The following is a 19,666-nucleotide window of genomic DNA, read 5'->3' on the forward strand; positions in this document are numbered from 1 at the left end:
CCCTCGTACATTAGGGCCTTCGGATCCTTCCCCTGGATTCTGGAAGCATCCACGATTCTCTCTTTATCTCTATAATGATGAAACCGCACCAAGAGAGGAAGCGGACATTGACCCAAACCTGACCTCCATGCCGTGACCCAGTGAGCCCTCTCAATCTTCAAGGCTCTCATTCCAGCTCCAAGTTAAGGAAGTTCTGCAACCAGTCCTCAATAAATTCCACCGGCTACTCACCTTCCTTACCCTCCGACAGACCGATGATCTGAATTCTTTTCTCCTGACCCTGTTCTAAAGATCATCCACTTGGTCATGCAAGTTACAGATCTGCGTCTCCAGGGCTTAGATCCTATCCTTGGAGGAACTGATATCAGCTTCCACCTCTGTGAAAGTTCAACCTCATCCGTCCTTTTTTCCACGTGTCCCAGCTGTTGTTCATGCTTCTGCAGCATGATAAGAGATTGGGGCCAGCTTCTCCTCTATCTGCTTACCCAATATCTTGTCTATTCACCCTATCCATGCCGCTCATGATTTTATAAACCTCTAGAAGGTCACCCCTCAGCCCCCAATACTCCAAAGAAAACAGCCCCAGTCTATTCAAACTCTCCCTGTAGCTCAAACCCTCCAACCCTGGCAATATCCTTGTAAATCTTTTCTGGACCCTTTCAAGTTTCACAGCATCCTTCCAATAGGAGAGAGACCAGAATTGTACACAATATTCCAAACGTGGCCTAATTAATGTCCTGTACAGCTGTAACACAACTTCCCAATTCCTATACTCAATTCTCTGACAAATAAAGGAAAGCATACTAAACATCTTCTTCAACATTCCATCTACTTGAGGCTCCACGATCAAAGAACTATGAACTGGCACTCCAAGGACTCTTTGTTCAGCAACACTCCCCAGGACTTTACCATTAAGTGCATAAGTATCCCCCAATTTGGCTTTCCAAAATGCAGCACCTCATTTATCTAAATTAAACTCCAACTGCCACTCCTTGGGCCATTGGTCCATCTGATCAAGATCTCATTATACTTTGTATGAATACTCACAAATGTTTCCAGGTTTTAATAATTTATAGATTTTTAATTTAAATCTGATCTAAAAGTTGTACAAACTACTACTTTTGTACTGAGGTCAAGGGTGCTTTCCCTGAATTGTTAAATGTCCCTGTTCAAGAGAGAAGTGGCTTCTGACCCCTCAGTCAAGTCTTGTTTGAACTGCCCAAAACTTTCAAACGTTGGACTTCCAAAGCTAAAAATCAATCCTTGATTGTTCTGCACCAAAACCAAATTAAATGATCTTAATGTTTGCCCCACTTTTGGTAAATCACCACAGTAAGTACAATCTTCCATCTTCACTCCAGAAGTCCCTTCTCGCTGACATATGGTGGATTCGGACACTATCGTGCAAGGAATGTCGGACTTATTTTCAAACCCTTACGAAAAGTGACAAAGTCCATATGTTAGTGGTTCTAAAATATAGACTCTAAATGCTGTAATGCGGAATTCAGACACCGTTCATTGCAACAAAGTAAATGAAAACATTTTTTATGATGCCCAGTAATCTTGAAGGGAAGTGTGCCTCAGCGACTAATTGTCAAATCCTGGAGTCTCCCGGACAAACCTGCATATTCACAAAATCAAGGGAGCACATGTTTTGCACTTACACCGCGCCATTCGTAAGCGTTGGACGTCTCACGCCTTCCCACGGAACCATCAGAACTGGCCGGTTACTGTATTCTGTAGATCACAGCGTCTCTCCGAAAGCTCTATTTTTAGCCGGTAAATTAAAATTCGGTTGCCTTTAAGAGCCCACAACTCCGGCACCCAGCATACGCGCGGGCTCTAATTGGCCAGTTCCGTGCTCTCTGACGTCAGATGGGGTTGCAGCGACGGGCGACGACCAATGGGAAGTGGCCTCTTTGGCGTTCGCCATTAGCGCGCGGTGGTGACTGTGAGGCAGTCGGGCGGGAGCAACGGTTGCGGAGTGCAGGTACCGGTGAGGGAGGGAAGAATCGATGGATAGATGAACGGTTAGAGGCCCAGGCCGCGGGGGACAGGGATTGTCGGGAGAAGGTGAAAGCTTCACGTGTTGCAGGGGCATATAGGGTGGAGGGGCCTCGGAGTTCGGGCCCCCATTGCAGACCAGCTCTTAGCTGCGTGTTGCGCTGAATTTGTTGCTTTGTGGGTGAATGTTTACAGTGGCCGCAGTGCGGTGTTTGCTAGACAGGTTTGTTTCAAAGTAACTAACACACTTGTACGGAAACCTATCTAGATTTCTGTATAAGGGGCTTCAAATGCTCTGAAGCTTTTAGTCCAGTTGAAAAAGAATGCTAGGAGGATCTTACTTTTACCATCTGTTCCACATGCGTAAGGTATCGTCTTTCTTTACATACCCCCCTCCCGAAAAGAAATTCTCCAGCATAAAGTCTGCATTGCTTATCCAGTCCCTTCAGTTTCTAAGAGTCGCCTTTGACTTGAAACATTAACACTGTTTTTCTGCACGCATGCTGTCAAGATCTACTAAGTTTCTCAGTGTTTTTTGTTTTAATTTTGAATCTCGAGCATTTATAGTGTTTTGCTTTTAATTATTAACATGGAACTGTTTTGACACCTTCAAGTAATTCACAGTTTGATTTGATTGTTTAAACTTCCAAAGCAGTTTAAAATTTGCATATTTATGGATCAATTGTGTTCACCTTTAAGTGTGCATTTGTTAAAGACTGAAACAGAAATAAAAACGGGAAAAGCGAAGAAGTCAGTTAATGTTTTGGATCATAGAATCATAGCTGAGTGACCCTTCCACCTCTTTCTCTTAATGGATGCTGTCAGACCTGCTGACCTTTTCCAGCAATTTCTATTTTTGTTTCTGACTTATAGTATCTGCAGTTCTTTCAGTTTTTATTAAGAACTAAAGGCTGTTGGTTAGTAGACATGTATGGCCACCATTAGTTTTGAAAAGTATTTATTTTGACTTGTTAAAAATGTCTAAACTATTTTGACACTTGTGTAATATTCATCTGGAATGCAGGTGGTGTTTGTTTTCCAATGAAAATATGAAGCAATATTTATTTCATTGTCTCTGTGCTCCATATAAATTGTAAAATTAATATGCATTTATTTATTGGTATTTGGATTGGTGATTGTACCTTACTGTATTTTTTCCAAATCCATATAATAAATACGTACAAGATGAACATATTACAAAGCTGTGTTCCCATTGAGGGGTATTACATTGTGGAAGTAACAGGGAATTAAATTAAGGCCAAGTTAGCTAAATCAGCTGGAGTAAATGATTCTGCTGTATCATTTGATGTTGAATAGGAAATACTACTTTCCTCAACTAGTCCTATCAAAACATGAAATTTTCAAAAGCTTTATATGGTGTGACATTGTGCATAATTTGGCAGTTGTATTTGCATGTATTAAACTGCTTTTTGGAAGTAATTGGTTGAAATGCTTAGAGATGTTCTGAGTATAAAAGGTACTGCATAAATGTGAGCAATTGGCCATTGATTTTTCTAGATATGCAAAAGCATTTCTCAACCAATTAATTAATTTTCAGTTACGTTCTGCATTTTGGCTGTGGCTGCAGCCACAGCCAATCTGAGAACAGGGTTCTGAGGACACATGTGAATGACCAGTTAATGTATATTTTTGTAACCTTTGAGATGGAAGCAAATACAAAATAATAGGAGAACTCTCTGACAATTTAGTGCCATGAGTCTTTTAGATGTACATAGAGGTGGGTCTTGATTTAAAATAATATGAAAAAAAGCTGCCTTGACAAACTTCTGTCCATCCTTAAGCGTTGTGCGAAAGGTGTTATACTAGATTCATGTACTTCCAGCTATGGCGTTGTCCTGAAACTGTGACCCATTGACTCGTGTGTCTATCTATTTCATAAGTCTGAAAAACATGGGGCAAATGTAGGCAATTTAGGGCCTCAATTCTGGATTAGTGGTGCTGGAAGAGCACAGCAGTTCAGGCAGCATCCAAGGAGCAGTAAAATCGACATTTCGGGCAAAAGCCCTTCATCAGGAATAAAGGCAGAAAGCCTGAAGCGTGGAGAGACAAGCTAGAGGAGGGTGGGGGATGGGGAGAAAGTAGAGTACAATAGGTGAGTAGGGGAGGGGATGAAGGTGATAGGTCAGGGAGGAGGGTGGAGTGGATAGGTGGAAAAGAAGATAGGCAGGTAGGGCAAGTCATGGGGACAGTGCTGAGCTGGAAGTTTTGGAACTAGTGAGCTGGGGGAAGGGGAAATTAGGAAACTGTTGAAGTCCGCATTGATGCCCTGGGGTTGAAGTGTTCCGAGGTGGAAGATGAGGCGTTCTTGCTCCAGGGTCTGGTGGTGAGGGAGCGGCGGTGAAGGAGGCCCAGGACCTCCATGTCCTCGGCAGAGTGGGAGGGGGAGTTGGAATGTTGGGCCACAGGGTGGTGTGGTTGATTGGTGCAGGTGTCCTGGAGATGTTCCCTTAAGCGCTCTGCTAGGAGGCGTCCAGTCTCTGCAATGTAGAGGAGACCGCATCGGGAGCAATGGATACAATAAATGATATTGGTGGATGTGCAGGTAAAACTTTGCATGTGGAAGGCTTCTTTAGGGCCTTGGATGGAGATGAGGGAGGAGGTGTGGGCGCAGGTTTTACAATTCCTGCGGTGGCAGGGGAAGGTGCCAGGGTGGGAGGGTGGGTTGTAGGGGGGCGTGAACCTGACCAGGTAGTCACGGAGGGAACGGTCTTTGCAGAAGGTGGAAAGGGGTGGGGAGGGAAATATATCCCTGGTCTTTTTGGATGTGGCGGAAATATCGGCGGATGATTTGGTTTATGCGAAAGTTGGTGGGGTGGAAGGTGAGCACCAGGGGTGTTCTGTCCTTGTTACGGTTGGAGGGGTGTGGCCTGAGGCGGAGGTGCGGGATGTGGACGAGATGCATTGGAGGGCATCTTTAACCACGTGGGAAGGGAAATTGCAGTCTCTAACAGAACACACCAGATGGCCACTCATCCAGAATCTGGTTTCCAGCATCTGCAGTCATTGTTTTTACCTACATTTAGTGCCTCAAGTCTGTTCCACCATCTAATAAGATCAACATTGATCTGATAATCCCTCAAAACCACTTTCCTGCCTTTTCCTCATGAAACTTGCTTCCTCTACTGATCACGAATTTATCTCCGACTTAAAAACCCACAGCTCTTTCGCAAGAAGTTCCAAAGCCACTCAACCCTCATAGAAGAAATTCCTACTCGTCTTAATCTTAAATTGAAGTCCCTTTTACTCTGAGGCCATGCCCTCTGGTCTTACACTCTCATGAGTGGAAACATGCTCTCGACTGTTAACTTGCCTAATATCTCAAGAATCCTGTATGTGTCAATGAGATCACCTTTCTTTCTTCTCAACTGGGTCCCAATTTATTTAACTTTTGCTTATAAGACAGTCCCTTCACATCAGAGATCATTGTTTGTTAATTTCTGTGCATTTGTTTTAGTGTGATTTTATAGTTGATAATTAATTTTTTAAATCTTGTTATGCAGTAGAATATTGATAAGTCTGCTTCACCTAAAAATACATTTATTTTCTCCCTTCCCAAAATGTTGATATCCTTTAGTCTACTGTAGTCGTGTGGGCAATGGTTATTACCCTAGATTTTTCTGGGGTAGCTTTGAATCATAAGTCAACCTTATTAAGTTTTGGTAGAAGTTTCAAGAATGATTCATAATCAATTCATTTTGTTTTTTTAACGAGGGCATTTAGACAGGGAGTTACAAGTGACGAAGCTGATTCTACACCAGATTTGTTGCTGTTGTCTAATCACATCATGCTTTTGGGCCTTTGAATGTCCTGTATGAAAATGATCACCTCAAACAGCAAAAACAGTGTACAGTTTATTTACTCCCCAAACAACTTAGTATCCTTTTTAACCTACCCTTCACCCCACAAAGTGTGAAGAACATTTGTCGGATTTATGAACAGAAACATGCCATTTAACCCAAACCATCCATATTTGTTTATACTCCTTTATGGGCGGCACGGCACGGTGGCACAGTGGTTAGCACTGCTGCCTCACAGTGCCAGAGACCCAGGTTCAATTCCTGCCTCAGGCGACTGACTGTGTGGAGTTTGCACATTCTCCCCGTATCTGCGTGGGTTTCCTCCGGGTACTCTGGTTTCCTCCCACAGTCCAAAAATGTGCAGGTTAGATGAATTGGCCACGCTAAATTGCCCGTAGTTAGATGTAGGGGAATGGGTATGGGTGGGTCTGCTTCGGCGGGTCACTGTGGACTTGTTGGGCCGAAGGGCCTGTTTCCACACTGTAAGTAATCTAATCTAATCTTCTTTGTCTTTTCTCATTTAAATCTACTATTTTAACCACCTGTTACCCATAGTCTCTGCATAAATAATCTGTACTATACTCTTCAGTTACTACTTACGATAGAGAGCTCCACGTTCTTACCACTCTGGGTGAAGAAGTTACTTCTTGTTTTTGTACTGGATTTCTTGGTAACTTTTATATTGGTGGTTTCTGGTTATGTCCTTCCTCACAAGAGAAAATATTCTCTGTACCAATGCTAACAAAACTGTTCATAATTTTCAGACCTTGTCTAGACTATCTGTCATTCACATTTTGAACAGAGAAGTGACCCAGTCTGTTCATCCTTTCGTAATGTGTATCTGTGCATTTCTGGCAATATCCTTGAGTCATCTTTGCAATCTCTCATGTACATTTACATCCACTTTACAGTATTATGGTCTGGGTTAAAATGATTAGTACTTTGTTTCTTTCTCCTTCCAGTTGTCCAGTAGTTACAGATTGTTATCCTGGAACTGTCAGTTTAGGAATGTAAGAACATAAATGATTGTAGAGAAATTGGCCACTGAAATCTGTCCATGCTTGAATGGATGATCAGCCTCAACTTCACTTTGCTGTCCATTCCTCGTGTACCTAAGTTCAGAGAGCAAATAAACTAAAGAATCACAATTGCTGGAGCTTTGAAACAAGCAAAGTTTAGAAGGAGAGTCACTGGACTTGAAATGGTAATCCTTTTTCTTCTCCAAGAATGCTGCCAGACCTACTGAGTTCCTCCAGCAATTTGAGATAGTTTTTATTCCTGAGTTCAAAAAATATTGATTTAACTCTTGACTATACTCCATGATGAGGCATTTGTATCCTTTTGCTACACAATTCTGAAGATTCACAGCCTTCTAAGTGACGAAATTTCTCATCATCTGCTCCAATAGGATTCTGGGTAATCCAAGATGGAGGTCGGGAAAAATTTCTGGCTGCTCCTTTTTTGAGGTATTTTAGGTGTTGTAGGTGATTTCCTCAAATTCCATGAGCAGCAATTACTGTTTTATATGCTATTGCATTGTTTTGGGACTTGGGAGACAAAGAAAGTCAAAACAAATGCACTTATAAAAGGGAGAGGAACAGACCAAGGAACCACCTGGTGAGGTCAATGCAGGACAGAGAGAGGAAGAAATCCACATTGCTAATCGACAGAGCAGTGAACCTGCACGATTACTGTCTTTGCTCTTTTAATTCATCTCATTCTGGACATCGGAGTGCGTCTGGGAAAATAAACAAACAGCGAAGTTCACAACTGATCTTGGAGGAACCTGTTAGGGAGAGGTCACAGCACAGAAACAGATAAGTGGGTATTTTAAGCATGGCCTTAGTCATTCTGCAGTACTGAGTAGAGTGGGTTCTTCCTTATGTTTTATTGAGATATGTCTCTTGATTAAACTTAAATTAATACTTATGGCTTATATTTTAACTTGAAGCTTTTTTTTTTGTAGAGGAATAAGGCATTGCTGTTTTCTAGGTCTTGAAAGAAGCAAAAATGGCCTTGAGTGACATGTTCTTGTCAGATGTGGGAGTTTAGGGGGAGTTTCCGGGTTACTGAAGATCATGTCTGCAATAAATGCTGTTGGTTGTGAATTCTATCAGATTTAATTGATTGGTTGGAGACACAGTTAGAGGCAATGAGGAATTTACAAGAGCAAGGGGATGTGATAGGTGGCAGTTATAGGAAGGGTGAAAAGTCACAGATACAGTCACACAGATGGATTAACTCCAGGAAAGGTAAGCGAGGTAGGTAGTTAGTGCAGAAGTCTTCTGTGGCTATCCCCAATTGCAAGCAAGTATGCTGTTTTGGAAAATGTAGGGGTGATGGATTCTCAGGGGAACATAGCATGAACAGATGTTTCTGTGGCCAGCAGCGAAAAATCGGAATGGTGTGTTGCTTCCCTGGTGCCAGGATCAAGGGTGTCTCAGAGAGGGTGCAGAATGTTTTCAAGGGGGAGAGGGGCCAGCAAGAGATCATTGTACACATTTGAACCAATGACATTGGAAAGGAAAAGGTCGAGACTCTGAAGGGAGATTAGAGAGTTAGGCAGGAATTTAAAAAGGAGGTCCTCGAAAGTAGTAATATCTGGATTACTCCCAGTGCAACAAGCCAGTGAGGGTAGGAATAGGGGGATATAGCAGATGAATGCATGGCTGAGGAGCTGGTGTATGGGAGAAGGATTCACATTTTTGGATCATTGGAAGATTTTTTTTGGGGGTTGAAGTGACCTGTACAAGAAGGACTGATTGCACCTATATTGTAAGGGGACTAATATATTGGCAGGGAGATTTCCTAGAGCTGTTTGGGAGGATTTAAACTAGTAAGGTTGGGGGGGGTGTAACCCAGGGAGAAAGTGAGGAAAGAGATCAATTGGAGACTGGTACAGTTGAGAACAAAGGCGAGTCAAACAGTCAGGGCAGACAGGGACAAAGCAGAGAACAAAGTAGGATTGATAAATTAAATTGCATTTACTTCAATGCAAGAGGCCTAACAGGGAAGGCAGATGAACTCAGGACATGGTTAGGAACATGGGACTGGGATATCATAGCACTTACAGAAACATGGCTCAGGGATGGCAGCTTAATATTCCAGGATACAAATGCTACAGGAAGGACAGAAAGCGGGGGCAAGAGTGGAGGGGCAGTGGTGTTTTTGATAAGGGATAGCATTATAGCTGTACTGAGAGGATATTCCCAGAAATACATCCAGGGAAGTTATTTGAGGAATAAGAAAGGGATGATCACATTTTTGGGATTGTATTATAGACCCCCTAATAGTCAGAGGGAAATTGAGAAACAGATTTGTAAGGAGATCTCAGTTGTATGTAAGAATAGTAGGGTGGTTATGGTAGGGGATTTTAACTTTCCAAACATAGACTGGGGCTACCATACTGTTAAGGGTTTAGATGGAGAGGAATTTAAGTGTGTACAAGGAAATTTTCTGATTCAGTACGTGGATGTACCTATTGGACAAGGTGCAAAGCTTGACCTACTCTTGGGAAATGAGGTAGGGCAGATGCCTGAGGTGTCAGTGGGAGACCACTTTGGGGCCAGCGACCAGAATTCTATTAGTTTTAAAATAATGATGGAAGATCTAACAGTTGAAGTTCTAAATTGGAGAAAAGCCAATTTTGACTAATAGGCAAGAACTTTGAAAAGCTGATTGGAGGCAGATGTTCACAGGTAAACGGACATCTGGAGAATGGGAAGCCTACAGAAATGAGATAACGAGAGTCCAGGGACTGTATATTCCTGTTAGGTAAAAGGAAATGCTGGTAGATATGGGGAATGCTGGATGACTAAAGAAATCGAGGGTTTGGTTAAGAAAAAGAAGGAAGCATGTGTCAGGCATCGACAATAGATCGAGTGAATCCTTAAAGTATGCAGGCAGTAGGAATATACTTGAGAGAAATCAGGAGGGCACAAAGGGGACATGAGATAGCTTTGGCAAAGAGATAATGAGAATCCAAAGGGTTTTTACAAATACATTAAGGACAAAAGGGTAGCTAGGGAGAGAATAGGGCTCCTCAAAGATCAGCAAGGTGCCCTGTGTGTGGAGCTGCAGGAGATGGCAGGGATACTAAACGAGTAATTTGCATCAGTACTTAGTGTGGAAAAGGACATGGGAGATATAAAATGTACAGAAATAGATGGTGACACCTTGCAAAATGTCCATATTACAGAGGAGGAAGTGCTGGATGTCTTGAAACGCATAAATGTGGATAAATCTCCAGGACTTGATCAAGCTCTGAGAGAAGCTAGGGAAGTGATTGGGCCTCTTAGAGATATTTGTATAATTGATAGATACAGATGAAGTGCCGGAAGAGTGGAGGTTGGTTAATGTGGTGCAACTGTTTTAAGAAAGGTGGTAAGGACAAGCCAGGGAATTAAAGACCAGTGAGCCTGACATCGGTGGTGCGCAAGTTGTTGGAGGGAATCCTGAGGGACAGGGCGTACACTTATTTGGAAAGGCAAGGACTGATTAGGGATAGTCAACATGGCTTTGTGCATGGGAAATCATGTCTCACAAACTTGGTTGAGAGTTTTTTGAAGAAGTAACAAAGAGGATTGATGAGGGCAGAGCAGTAGACACGATCTGTATGGAAATCAGTAAGGCGTTCAACAAGGTTCCCCATGGGAGACTGGTGAGCAAGGTGAGATCTCATGGAATTCAGGGAGAACTAGCCATTTGGACACAGAACTGGCTCAAAGGTAGAAGACAGAACTTGGTGTTTGAGGGTTGTTTTTCAGACTGGAGTCCTGTGACCAGTGGAGTGCCACAAGGATCGGTGCTGTGTCCACTACTTTTTGACATTTATATAAATGATTTTGATGCGAGCATAAGAGGTATAGTTTGTAAGTTTGCAGATGACACCAAAATTGGAGGTGTAGTGGACAGTGAAGAAGGTTACCTCCGATTACAATGACCCATCTGATCAAGATCCCAATGGGCTGATGAGTAGCAGACGGAGTTTAATTTAGATAGATGTGAGGTGCTGCATTTTGGGAAAGCAAATCTTAGCATGACTTATATCCAATGGTAAGGTTCTAGGGAGTGTTGCTGAACAAAGAGATCTTGGAGTGAAGGTTCATAGCTCCTTGAAAGTGGAGTCACAGGTACGTAGATAGGATAGTGAAGAAGGCGTTGGGTATGCTTTCCTTTATTGGTCAGAGTATTGAGTACAGGTGTTGGGAGTACATGTTGCGCATGTACAGGATATTGGTTAGGCCATTGTTGGAATATTCCGTAGGATGTTGTGAAACTGGATGTTGCCAGGTTTGGAGGATTTGAGCTGGAGGGAGAGGTTGAATAGGTCGGGGCTGTTTTCCCTGGACCGTCGGAGGCAGAGGGGTGACCTTAGACAAGTTTATAAAATTGAGGGGCATGGATAGGATAAATAGACAGCTTTTTCCATGGGGTGCGGGAGTCCATAACTAGAGGTTTAGGGTGAGAGGGGAAAGATATAAAAGAGACCTAAGGGACGACTTTCATGCAGAGGGTGGCATGTGTATGGAATGAGCTGCCAGAGGAAGTGGTGGAGGCTAGTACAATTGCAACATGAAAAAAGCATCTGGATGGGTATATGAATAGGAAGGGTTTGGAGGGATATGGGTTAGGTGTTGGCAGGTGGGCTTAGATTGGGTTGGGATATCTGGTCGGCATGGACAAGTTGGACTGAAGGGTCTGTTTCCATGCTGTACATCTCTGATTCTAAATGATTGTTTTTCTGAGACTGTAGGTTACCCAGCCAGAACCAAAAACAACCCTTTTGCTTTCTGCCAGATAGTTCCTTCAGAATCTTGTCTGTTTCAATAATTCTAAACTCCAGAGAGTATTAACCCAGTTTACTCTGCTTCAGGTCTTGGGACAGACCTCTTACCCAACAAGTAAAGCTAGTGAACCTTTGCTGTACTGCCTCTAAACCTAGCATATTTGTCCTTGAATATAGAGACCAAAACTTTGTGCAGTATTTCAAGGTATAGTCTCACCAAAGTCCGCTACAATTGTAGCAAGGCTTCTGGTCCTTGTATTTTAGTACTTTTGCAATGTTAATCTGTTTTGTTCGTTGACCAACTTTGATCCACGTTAATATCACCCCATGCCAAGAGCTCTTTTCCTGTGTAATAAAAGATAAAGTTGCCATCGCCCTTCCAGACCATAGGGCTGCTATTCTTATTAGAGACAGATGACTCTTGGTTTAAGTGTCACCAAGACTCGGACAGGGGTGGAGATTGAGAAGGAGAATCCTTCATGGTCAGCTGAGCAGGTGTGAGATGTATTAATCGCTTGTATGGCAGCTAATTGAATACCTTCGAGAAAAATCTATATGGCTTCCATCCACTGTCTCTCATTTATCTAGTCTCCTAGTTAAGCAGTTGGGGAAGCATTCCAGTAGACTTATGAAACATTTATTTTCTTTTCATAATGCTGTTGATTTTGCTTAAGCACATTGTATTCAAAGTGCCCTGTCAGTAAATCACTGATATTAGATTCTAGCATTTTTTTTGACCGGTAGTGTCAGGTTAACTGACTTATAGTTCCCTGTTTTCTCTCCCCTTGTATAGTGGAGTTACGTATGTTGCTTACCAATCTACCAGCAGTTGTCGAATTTAAGAATCTGGAAGTTGAAATCTCAGCATGTTACAGTTATTCCACAAATGTTCTAAGAACAGAATTTTAAACTTTTTTTAAAAATTCTAATCTGGTAGAATAATTAAGTCAAAGTTTTAAATATATATAGATATTTCAAGTTTGATATTGATTTTAGGTGTGAAAGTATACACTTTGCAAACTTTTGTATTCTGTCAGCTATTTGATCTGACCGATCCAGAACAGAAAAACTCTTTATGCTAGATGTTGCTCAGGGGACAGCTGCTTTCAAAATACAAGACTAGAATCGTAGCTTATCTCTAGTAGATGCAAAGTAATTTTTCTTTAATGTCACTGATCGACTGGGAGGAGAAAGTGGCCTGTAAGTGCATCATTGCTGTGACCAGAACAGAAAATGGGCTGTCACTGCAGTATTGTCACTGAATAGTTGTCTGGATGTTACCATTTTAATCAGTTATTCATTCTGTGACCCCTGAGCTAAAAAGTGCCTTTGTTTCCTTATCAGTCCATGGGATGATGATCCTATCTTGCAGAAGCTTAGTTTTTTTTTGTTCTTAGTTCAGAACTTTTTAAATGCCTTTATGTTTCAGAAGTTTTTTTTATATTGCAGAGGCTTTGTTTTGAAATACCGAACAGTTTTTTTTAAACTGAATTGAACTTTCATTCTGGAGAGTCCTGCATATGGTCAGCTCTGGAGGTTTTTTCCTTCAGGAATTCATTGAACATAGAACATAAAACATTACAGCGCAGTACAGGCCCTTTGGCCCTCTGTTGCACCGCCCTGTCATAAAAATCTGAAGCCCATCCCACCTACACTATTCCATGTACATCCATATGCCTGTCCAATGACAACTTAAATGCACTTAAACTTGGTGAATCTATTACCGTTGCAGGCAAAGCATTCCATACCCTTACTACTCACTGAGTAAAGAAACTACCTCTGACATCTGTCGTATACTTATCTCCCCTCACTTTAAAGTTGTGTCCCCTCGTGTTTGCCGACCCCATACTTGGAAAAAGGCTCTCCCTGTCCACCCTACCTAACCTTCTGATTATCTTGTATGTCACTATTAAGTCATCTCTCAACCTTCTGTCTAACGAGAACAGCCTCAAGGCCCTCAGCCTTTCCTCATAAGACATTCCTTCCACACCAGGCAACATCCTAGTAAATCTCCTCTGTACCCTTTCCAAAGCTTCCACATCCTTCTTATAATGTGGTGACCAGAACTGTACACAATACTCCCAAGTGTGGCCGTAACAGAGCTTTGTACAGCTGCAGCATAACCTCCTGGTTCCAGAACTCAAGACCAAAACACTATGCCTTCTTAACAACCCTGTCAATCTGGGTGGCAGCTTTCAGGGATCTGTGTACTCTGAGATCTCTCTGCTCATCTGCACTCCCAAGAATCTTACCATGAGCCCAGTATTTTGCATTGCAATTACTCCGTCCAAAGTGTATCACCTCACACTCGTCCACATTAAACTCCATTTGCCACCTCTCAGCCCAGCTCTGCATCCTATCTGTCTCTCTGCAGGGTAAAAACAATGACTGCAGATGTTGGAAACCAGATTCTGGATTAGCGGTGCTGGAAGAGCACAGCAGTTCAGGCAGCATCCAAGGAACAGTAAAATTGACGTTTCGGGCAAAAGCCCTTCATCAGGAATAAAGGCAGAGAGCCTGAAGTGTGGAGAGATAAGCTAGAGGAGGGTGGGGGTGGGGAGAAAGTAGCATAGAGTACAAGAGGTGAGTAGGGGAGGGGATGAAGGTAATAGGTCAGGGAGGAGGGTGGAGTGGATAGGTGAAAAAGGAGATAGGCAGGTAGGACAAGTCCGGACAACTCATGGGGACAGTGCTGAGCTGGAAGTTTGGAACTAGGGTGAGGTGGGGGAAGGGGAAATGAGGAAACTGTTGAAGTCCACATTGATGCCCTGGGGTTGAAGTGTTCCGAGGCAAAAGATGAGGCGTTCTTCCTCCAGGCGGCTGGTGGTGAGGGAGCAGCGGTGAAGGAGGCCAGGACCTCCATGTCCTCGGCAGAATGGGAGGGGGAGTTGAAATGTTGGGCCACGGGGCGGTGTGGTTGATTGGTGCGGGTGTCCCGGAGATGTTCCCTTAAGCGCTCTGCTAGGAGGCGTCCAGTCTCTCCAATGTAGAGGAGACCACATCGGGAGCAACGGATACAATAAATGATATCAGTGGATGCGCAGGTAAAACTTTGGATGTGGAAGGCTCCTTTAGGGCCTTGGATAGAGGTGAGGGAGGAGGTGTGGACACAGGTTTTGCAGTTCCTGCGGTGGCAGGGGAAGGTGCCAGGGTGGGAGGGTGGGTTGTAGGGGGGTCGTGGACCTGACCAGGTAGTCACGGAGGGAACGGTCTTTGCGGAAGGTGGAAAGGGGTGGCGAGGGAAATATATCCCTGGTGGTGGGTCTTTTTGGAGGTGTCGGAAACTTTCACCTCAGCACTGTCCCCATGATTTGTCCTGCCTGCCTATTTTCTTTTCCACTTATCCACTCCACCCTCCTCCCTGACCTATCACCTTCATCACCTCCCCCACTCACCTATTGTACTCTATGCTACTTTCTCCCCACCCCCACCCTCCTCTCGCTTATCTCTCCATGCTTCAGGCTCTCTGCTTTTATTCCTAATGAAGGGCTTTTGCCCGAGACTTCAATTTTACTGCTCCTCAGATGCTGCCTGAACTGCTGTGCTCCTCCAGCACCACTAATCCAGAATATGTCTCTCTGCAACTTACTACATCCTTCATCACTATCCACAACTCCACCGACCTTAGTGTCGTCCGCAAAACCCACCCTTCTCAGCCCTCATCCAGGTCATTTATAAAAATGACGAATAGCAGTGGACCCAATACCGACCCTTGCGGTACACCGCTAGTAACTGGACACCAAGATGAACATGTTCCATCAACTACAACCGTCTGTTTTCTTTCAGCATGCCAATTACTGATCCAAATTGCTATGTCTCCCATAATCCCATTCCTCTGCATTTTGTATAATAGCCTTCTGTGGGAAACCTTATCGAATGCCTTGCTGAAATCCATATACACCACATCAACCGGTTTACTCTCATCTCCATGTTTGGTCACTTTGTCAAAAAAGTCAATAAGATTCGTTAGGCACGACCTACCCTTCACAAAACCGTGCTGACTGTCCCTGATCAGATGGTTATAAACCATCTTTTCTGGATGGTTATAAACCCTATCTCTTATAACCTTTTCCAACACTTTACCAACAACTGAAGTGAGACTCACTAGTCTGTAATTACCAGGGTTGTCTCTACTACCCTTTTTGAATAAGGGAACCACATTTGCTATCCTCTAGTCCTCAGGCACTATTCCTGTAGACAATGATGATTTGAAGATCAATGCCAAAGGCTTGGCAATCTCTTCCCTTGCTTCCCGGAGGATCCTAGGATAGATCCCATCCGGCCCAGGGGACTTGTCTACTTTCACTCTCGGCAGTATTTCTAATACTTCTCCCTTGTGAACCTCAGTCTCTTCTAGTCTATATGCAAGTATGTATCTTCCTCGCCAACATTTTCATTTTCTATAGTGAACACTGTCAAAAAATATTTATTTAGTGCTTCCCCTATCTCTTCTGACTCCACACACAATTTCCCACTATTATCCTTGATTGGCCCTAATTTAACTCTCGTCATTCTTGTATTCCTGACATACCTATGGAAAGCCTTAGGGTTAACCCTGATCCTATCCGCCAACAACTTCTCATGTCTCCTCCTGGCTCTTCTGAGCTCTCCTTTTAGGTCTTTCCTGACTTCCTTGTAACCCTCAAGCACCCTGAGTTTTCCCATTTTGTCCTAGCATAAGCCTCCTTCTTCTTGACCAGGAATTCCACTTCCTTAGTAAACCACGGCTCACGCGTTCTATATCTTCCTCCCTGCCTGACAGGCACATACTTATCTAGGACACGCAGGAGCTTTTCCTTGAATAAGCTCCACATTTTTAATGTGCTCATCCCCTGCAGTTTCCTACCCCATTCTACGCTTCCTAAACCTTTCCTAATTGCATCGTAATTTCCCTTCCCCCAGCTGTAACTCTTGCTCGGTGGAGTACACCTATCCCTTTCCATCACTAAAGAAAACCTGACAGAATTGTGATTGCTGTCTCCAAAGTGCTCAGCTAACACCTGGCTGGGCTCGTTACCCAGTACTAAATCTAAAGTGGCTTAGCCCCTTGTAGGCCTGTCTACATACTGTGTCAGGAAGCCCTCCTGCACACACTGGACAAAAACTGACCCATCTATAGTACTCGTACTGTAGTGATAGTTGAAGTGCCCCATGACAACTACCCTGCCCCCCTCATTCCTGTTGAGAATCATCTTTGCTATTCTTTCCTCCACATCTCTGGGACTGTTCGGAGGCGGAAAGAAAACTCCTAGCATGGTGACTTCTCCTTTCCTGTTTCTAACCTCAGCCCAAACTACCTCAGTTAACAAGTCCCAAACATCCTTTCTACAACTAATGTTGTCCCTGATCAACAATGCCACACCTCCCCCTCTTTTACCATCTTCTCTGTTCTTACTGGAACCTGCAACAGCCATTCCTGTCCCTCCATGTCTCCGTAATGGCCACAACATCGAAGTCCCAGGTACCAACCCACGCTGCCAGTTCACCCACTTTATTTCAGATGCTCCTCACGTTGAAGTACACACACTTCAAACCAGGTTCTCACTTGCCAGTGTCAGATACTTGATTTTGGAACTCCCTACTCTCATCCTCTTCTGTACCTGTCCTACAATTTTGGTTCCCATCCACCTTAATAGCTTTAGCGAATTTCCCACCCAGGATATTGGTACCCCTCTGGTTTAGATGAAGACCATCCTGCTTGTAGAGATCCCACCTACCCCAGAAAGAGCTCCAATTAGCCAAAAACCGAAACCCTCCCTCCTGCACCATCCCTGTAGCCATGTGTTCAACTCCGTTCTCTCCCTATTCCTCACCTCACTAGCATGTGGCACAGGTAGCAAACCAGAGAAAACAACTGTTTGTCCTAGCTCCCTGAATTTCTGCCTCAAGTCCCCATCTCTCTTCTGACCTCTGTCGTTGGTGCCAATATGGACCACGACTTGGGGCTGCTCTCTCTGCGCTCACCCCCACCCACCCACCCCCTGAAAGATCCCCAAAACACAATCAAAGACATCATGGACCCTGTCACCCGGGTGGCAACACACCAACCTTGAGTCTCTTTCGTCGCCACAGAACCTCCTATCTGTCCCCCTAACTATCGAGTCCCCAATTACTTCTGCTCTGCTCCTTTTCCCCCTTCCCTTCTGAGCAGCAGGTGCTCCACTGCTTTTCCCTGGTAAGTCATCCCCTCCCAACATGTATCCAAAAAAAACGGTATACTTATTGTTGAGGGGAATGGCCACAGGGGATCCCTGCACTGCCTGCCAGTTCCCTTTCTGTCTCCTAACTGTTATCCATCTGTCTTTTTCTTTTATCTGGAGAGTGACTACCTTTCTGTAAGTCCTGTCAATAACCCCCTCTGCCTCCCGAATGATCCGAAGTTCATCCAAGTCCAGTTCCCTAACGCGGTTTTCGAGGAGCTGAAATGGAATCATTTTTATGTAGTTAATCAGCTAAGTGGTTGAAATGAATTTAAATTAAATTTATTGTCAAGTGTACCGAGGCACAGTAAAAAGCTTTGTCTTGCGAGCCATATATGCAGATCACATAGTTAAGTAGCATAGATAGTAAATAATAGGTAAACAGCAGCAAAAACAAAAACACAGGTACAGGCAAATGTTAAGAGTTTGAGAATCCATTCAGTATTCTAACAACAGTAGAGTTGTCATGAAACCGGTTGGTGCACATGTTCAGGCTTCTGTACCACCTTCCCGATGGTAGAGGTTGTAGAAAAATATTGCCAGGGTGGGATGGATCTTTAAGAATGCTGGTGGCCTTTCTCTAATAGTGGGCCTGGTAGATGGATTCTATAGATGGGAGGTTGGCCTTAAATGACTGGATGGGCCAAGTTCATCACTTTCTGTAAACCATCTCTGATCTTGAATGGTACAGTTGCCATACCAGGTAGTGATACATCCAGGCAGAATGCTCTCGATATTTGCCGACATGCTAAATTTCCTCAGCTACCTGCGAAATTGGAGATGTTATTGGGCCTTTGTAACCAGTGCGTCCACGTGAAGAATCCAAGAAAGCTTGTTGTGGATGACCATTCCCAGGAGCTTGACACTCTCCACTACTTCCACCTCTGTGCTGTTAATGTGTAGGGGGGCACGAATAACATCCTGCCAAAAGTCAATAATGAGATCTTTGGTTTTGCTGGCATTGACAGCTAGGTTGTTCTCAGTACACCATTTTTCCAGGTCTTCCGCCTCCTGGCTGTAGCCTGTTTTGTCGTCATCTGAGATTCGACCGACTACAGTGGTGTCATCAGCGAGCATGTAAATGACATTAGTCTGGTATTTGGTGACAGTCTTGGATATACAGTACAGTAGGGGGCTGAGTATGCACCCCTGGGTGGCTCTGGTGTTGTGTTTTTGTGAGGATGAAATATTGTCCTCAGTCTTCACTGTTTGTGGCCTGTGTCAGGAAACTGAGGATCCAGTGCAGAGAGTGGGACTGAGTCAGAGATCACTAAGTTTAGTAATCAGTCTCAAGGGGATAATAGTGTTGACTACATTTCAGCCTTCAATGAGTTGGATTCTTATGTAGCTGTTCCTGGTGTTAAGATGTTCTAGGGAGGAGTGAAGAGCAAGTGAAATGGCATCTGACGTGGATCTGTTGATCCGATAGGCAAACTGGAGTGGGTCAAGAGCAGTGGAGAGGCTGGAGTTGATTAATGTGATGACTAGCCTTTCAAAGCACTTCATGACCACTGAAGTTCGGGATACTGGGCAGTAGTCATTGAGACATGCTGCATGTGCCTCCTTAGGCACAGGGATGATATTGGCCCTCTTGCAATAGTGGCCTGCTGCTGGGAGAGGTTGAAGATATCCGAGATGACCTCTGCCAGTTGATCTGCATATGCTCTGAGTGCACAGTCCAGTACTCCGTCTGGTCCCATTGCTTTCCTTGGATTCACATGAAGGAAAACTGATTTGACTTCAGATGCAATGACTGTTGGGATAGGTTCGTCAGGACTTGTCGGAATACGTGTTACCTCTCCGCCGAAATTCTGCTCAAAGTGAGCATAGAAGGCGTTGAGACCATCTGGGAGGGA

General features: G+C 43.9%; 1 protein-coding gene across 5 annotated transcripts in view; it reads left to right on the plus strand.

The window, feature by feature from the left end:
- Positions 1-1,535: 1,535 nt before the first annotated feature.
- Positions 1,536-19,666, plus strand: part of nap1l4b (nucleosome assembly protein 1-like 4b) — a 121,651-nt gene continuing 103,520 nt past the window's right edge. For 2 of the 5 annotated variants that reach the window (XM_072592062.1, XM_072592061.1), the window contains exon 1: positions 1,536-1,779. In XM_072592062.1, the coding sequence (XP_072448163.1) occupies positions 1,548-1,779 (232 nt within the window). In that variant the 5' untranslated portion in view covers positions 1,536-1,547. Of the gene's footprint in view, positions 1,780-1,860; positions 2,074-19,666 lie in introns of those variants that run through there. The other 3 variants (XM_072592063.1, XM_072592065.1, XM_072592064.1) reach the window with 3 other exon arrangements.

Source organism: Chiloscyllium punctatum, chromosome 22 (genome assembly GCF_047496795.1).
Source record: "Chiloscyllium punctatum isolate Juve2018m chromosome 22, sChiPun1.3, whole genome shotgun sequence".
Lineage (NCBI taxonomy): Eukaryota > Metazoa > Chordata > Chondrichthyes > Orectolobiformes > Hemiscylliidae > Chiloscyllium > Chiloscyllium punctatum.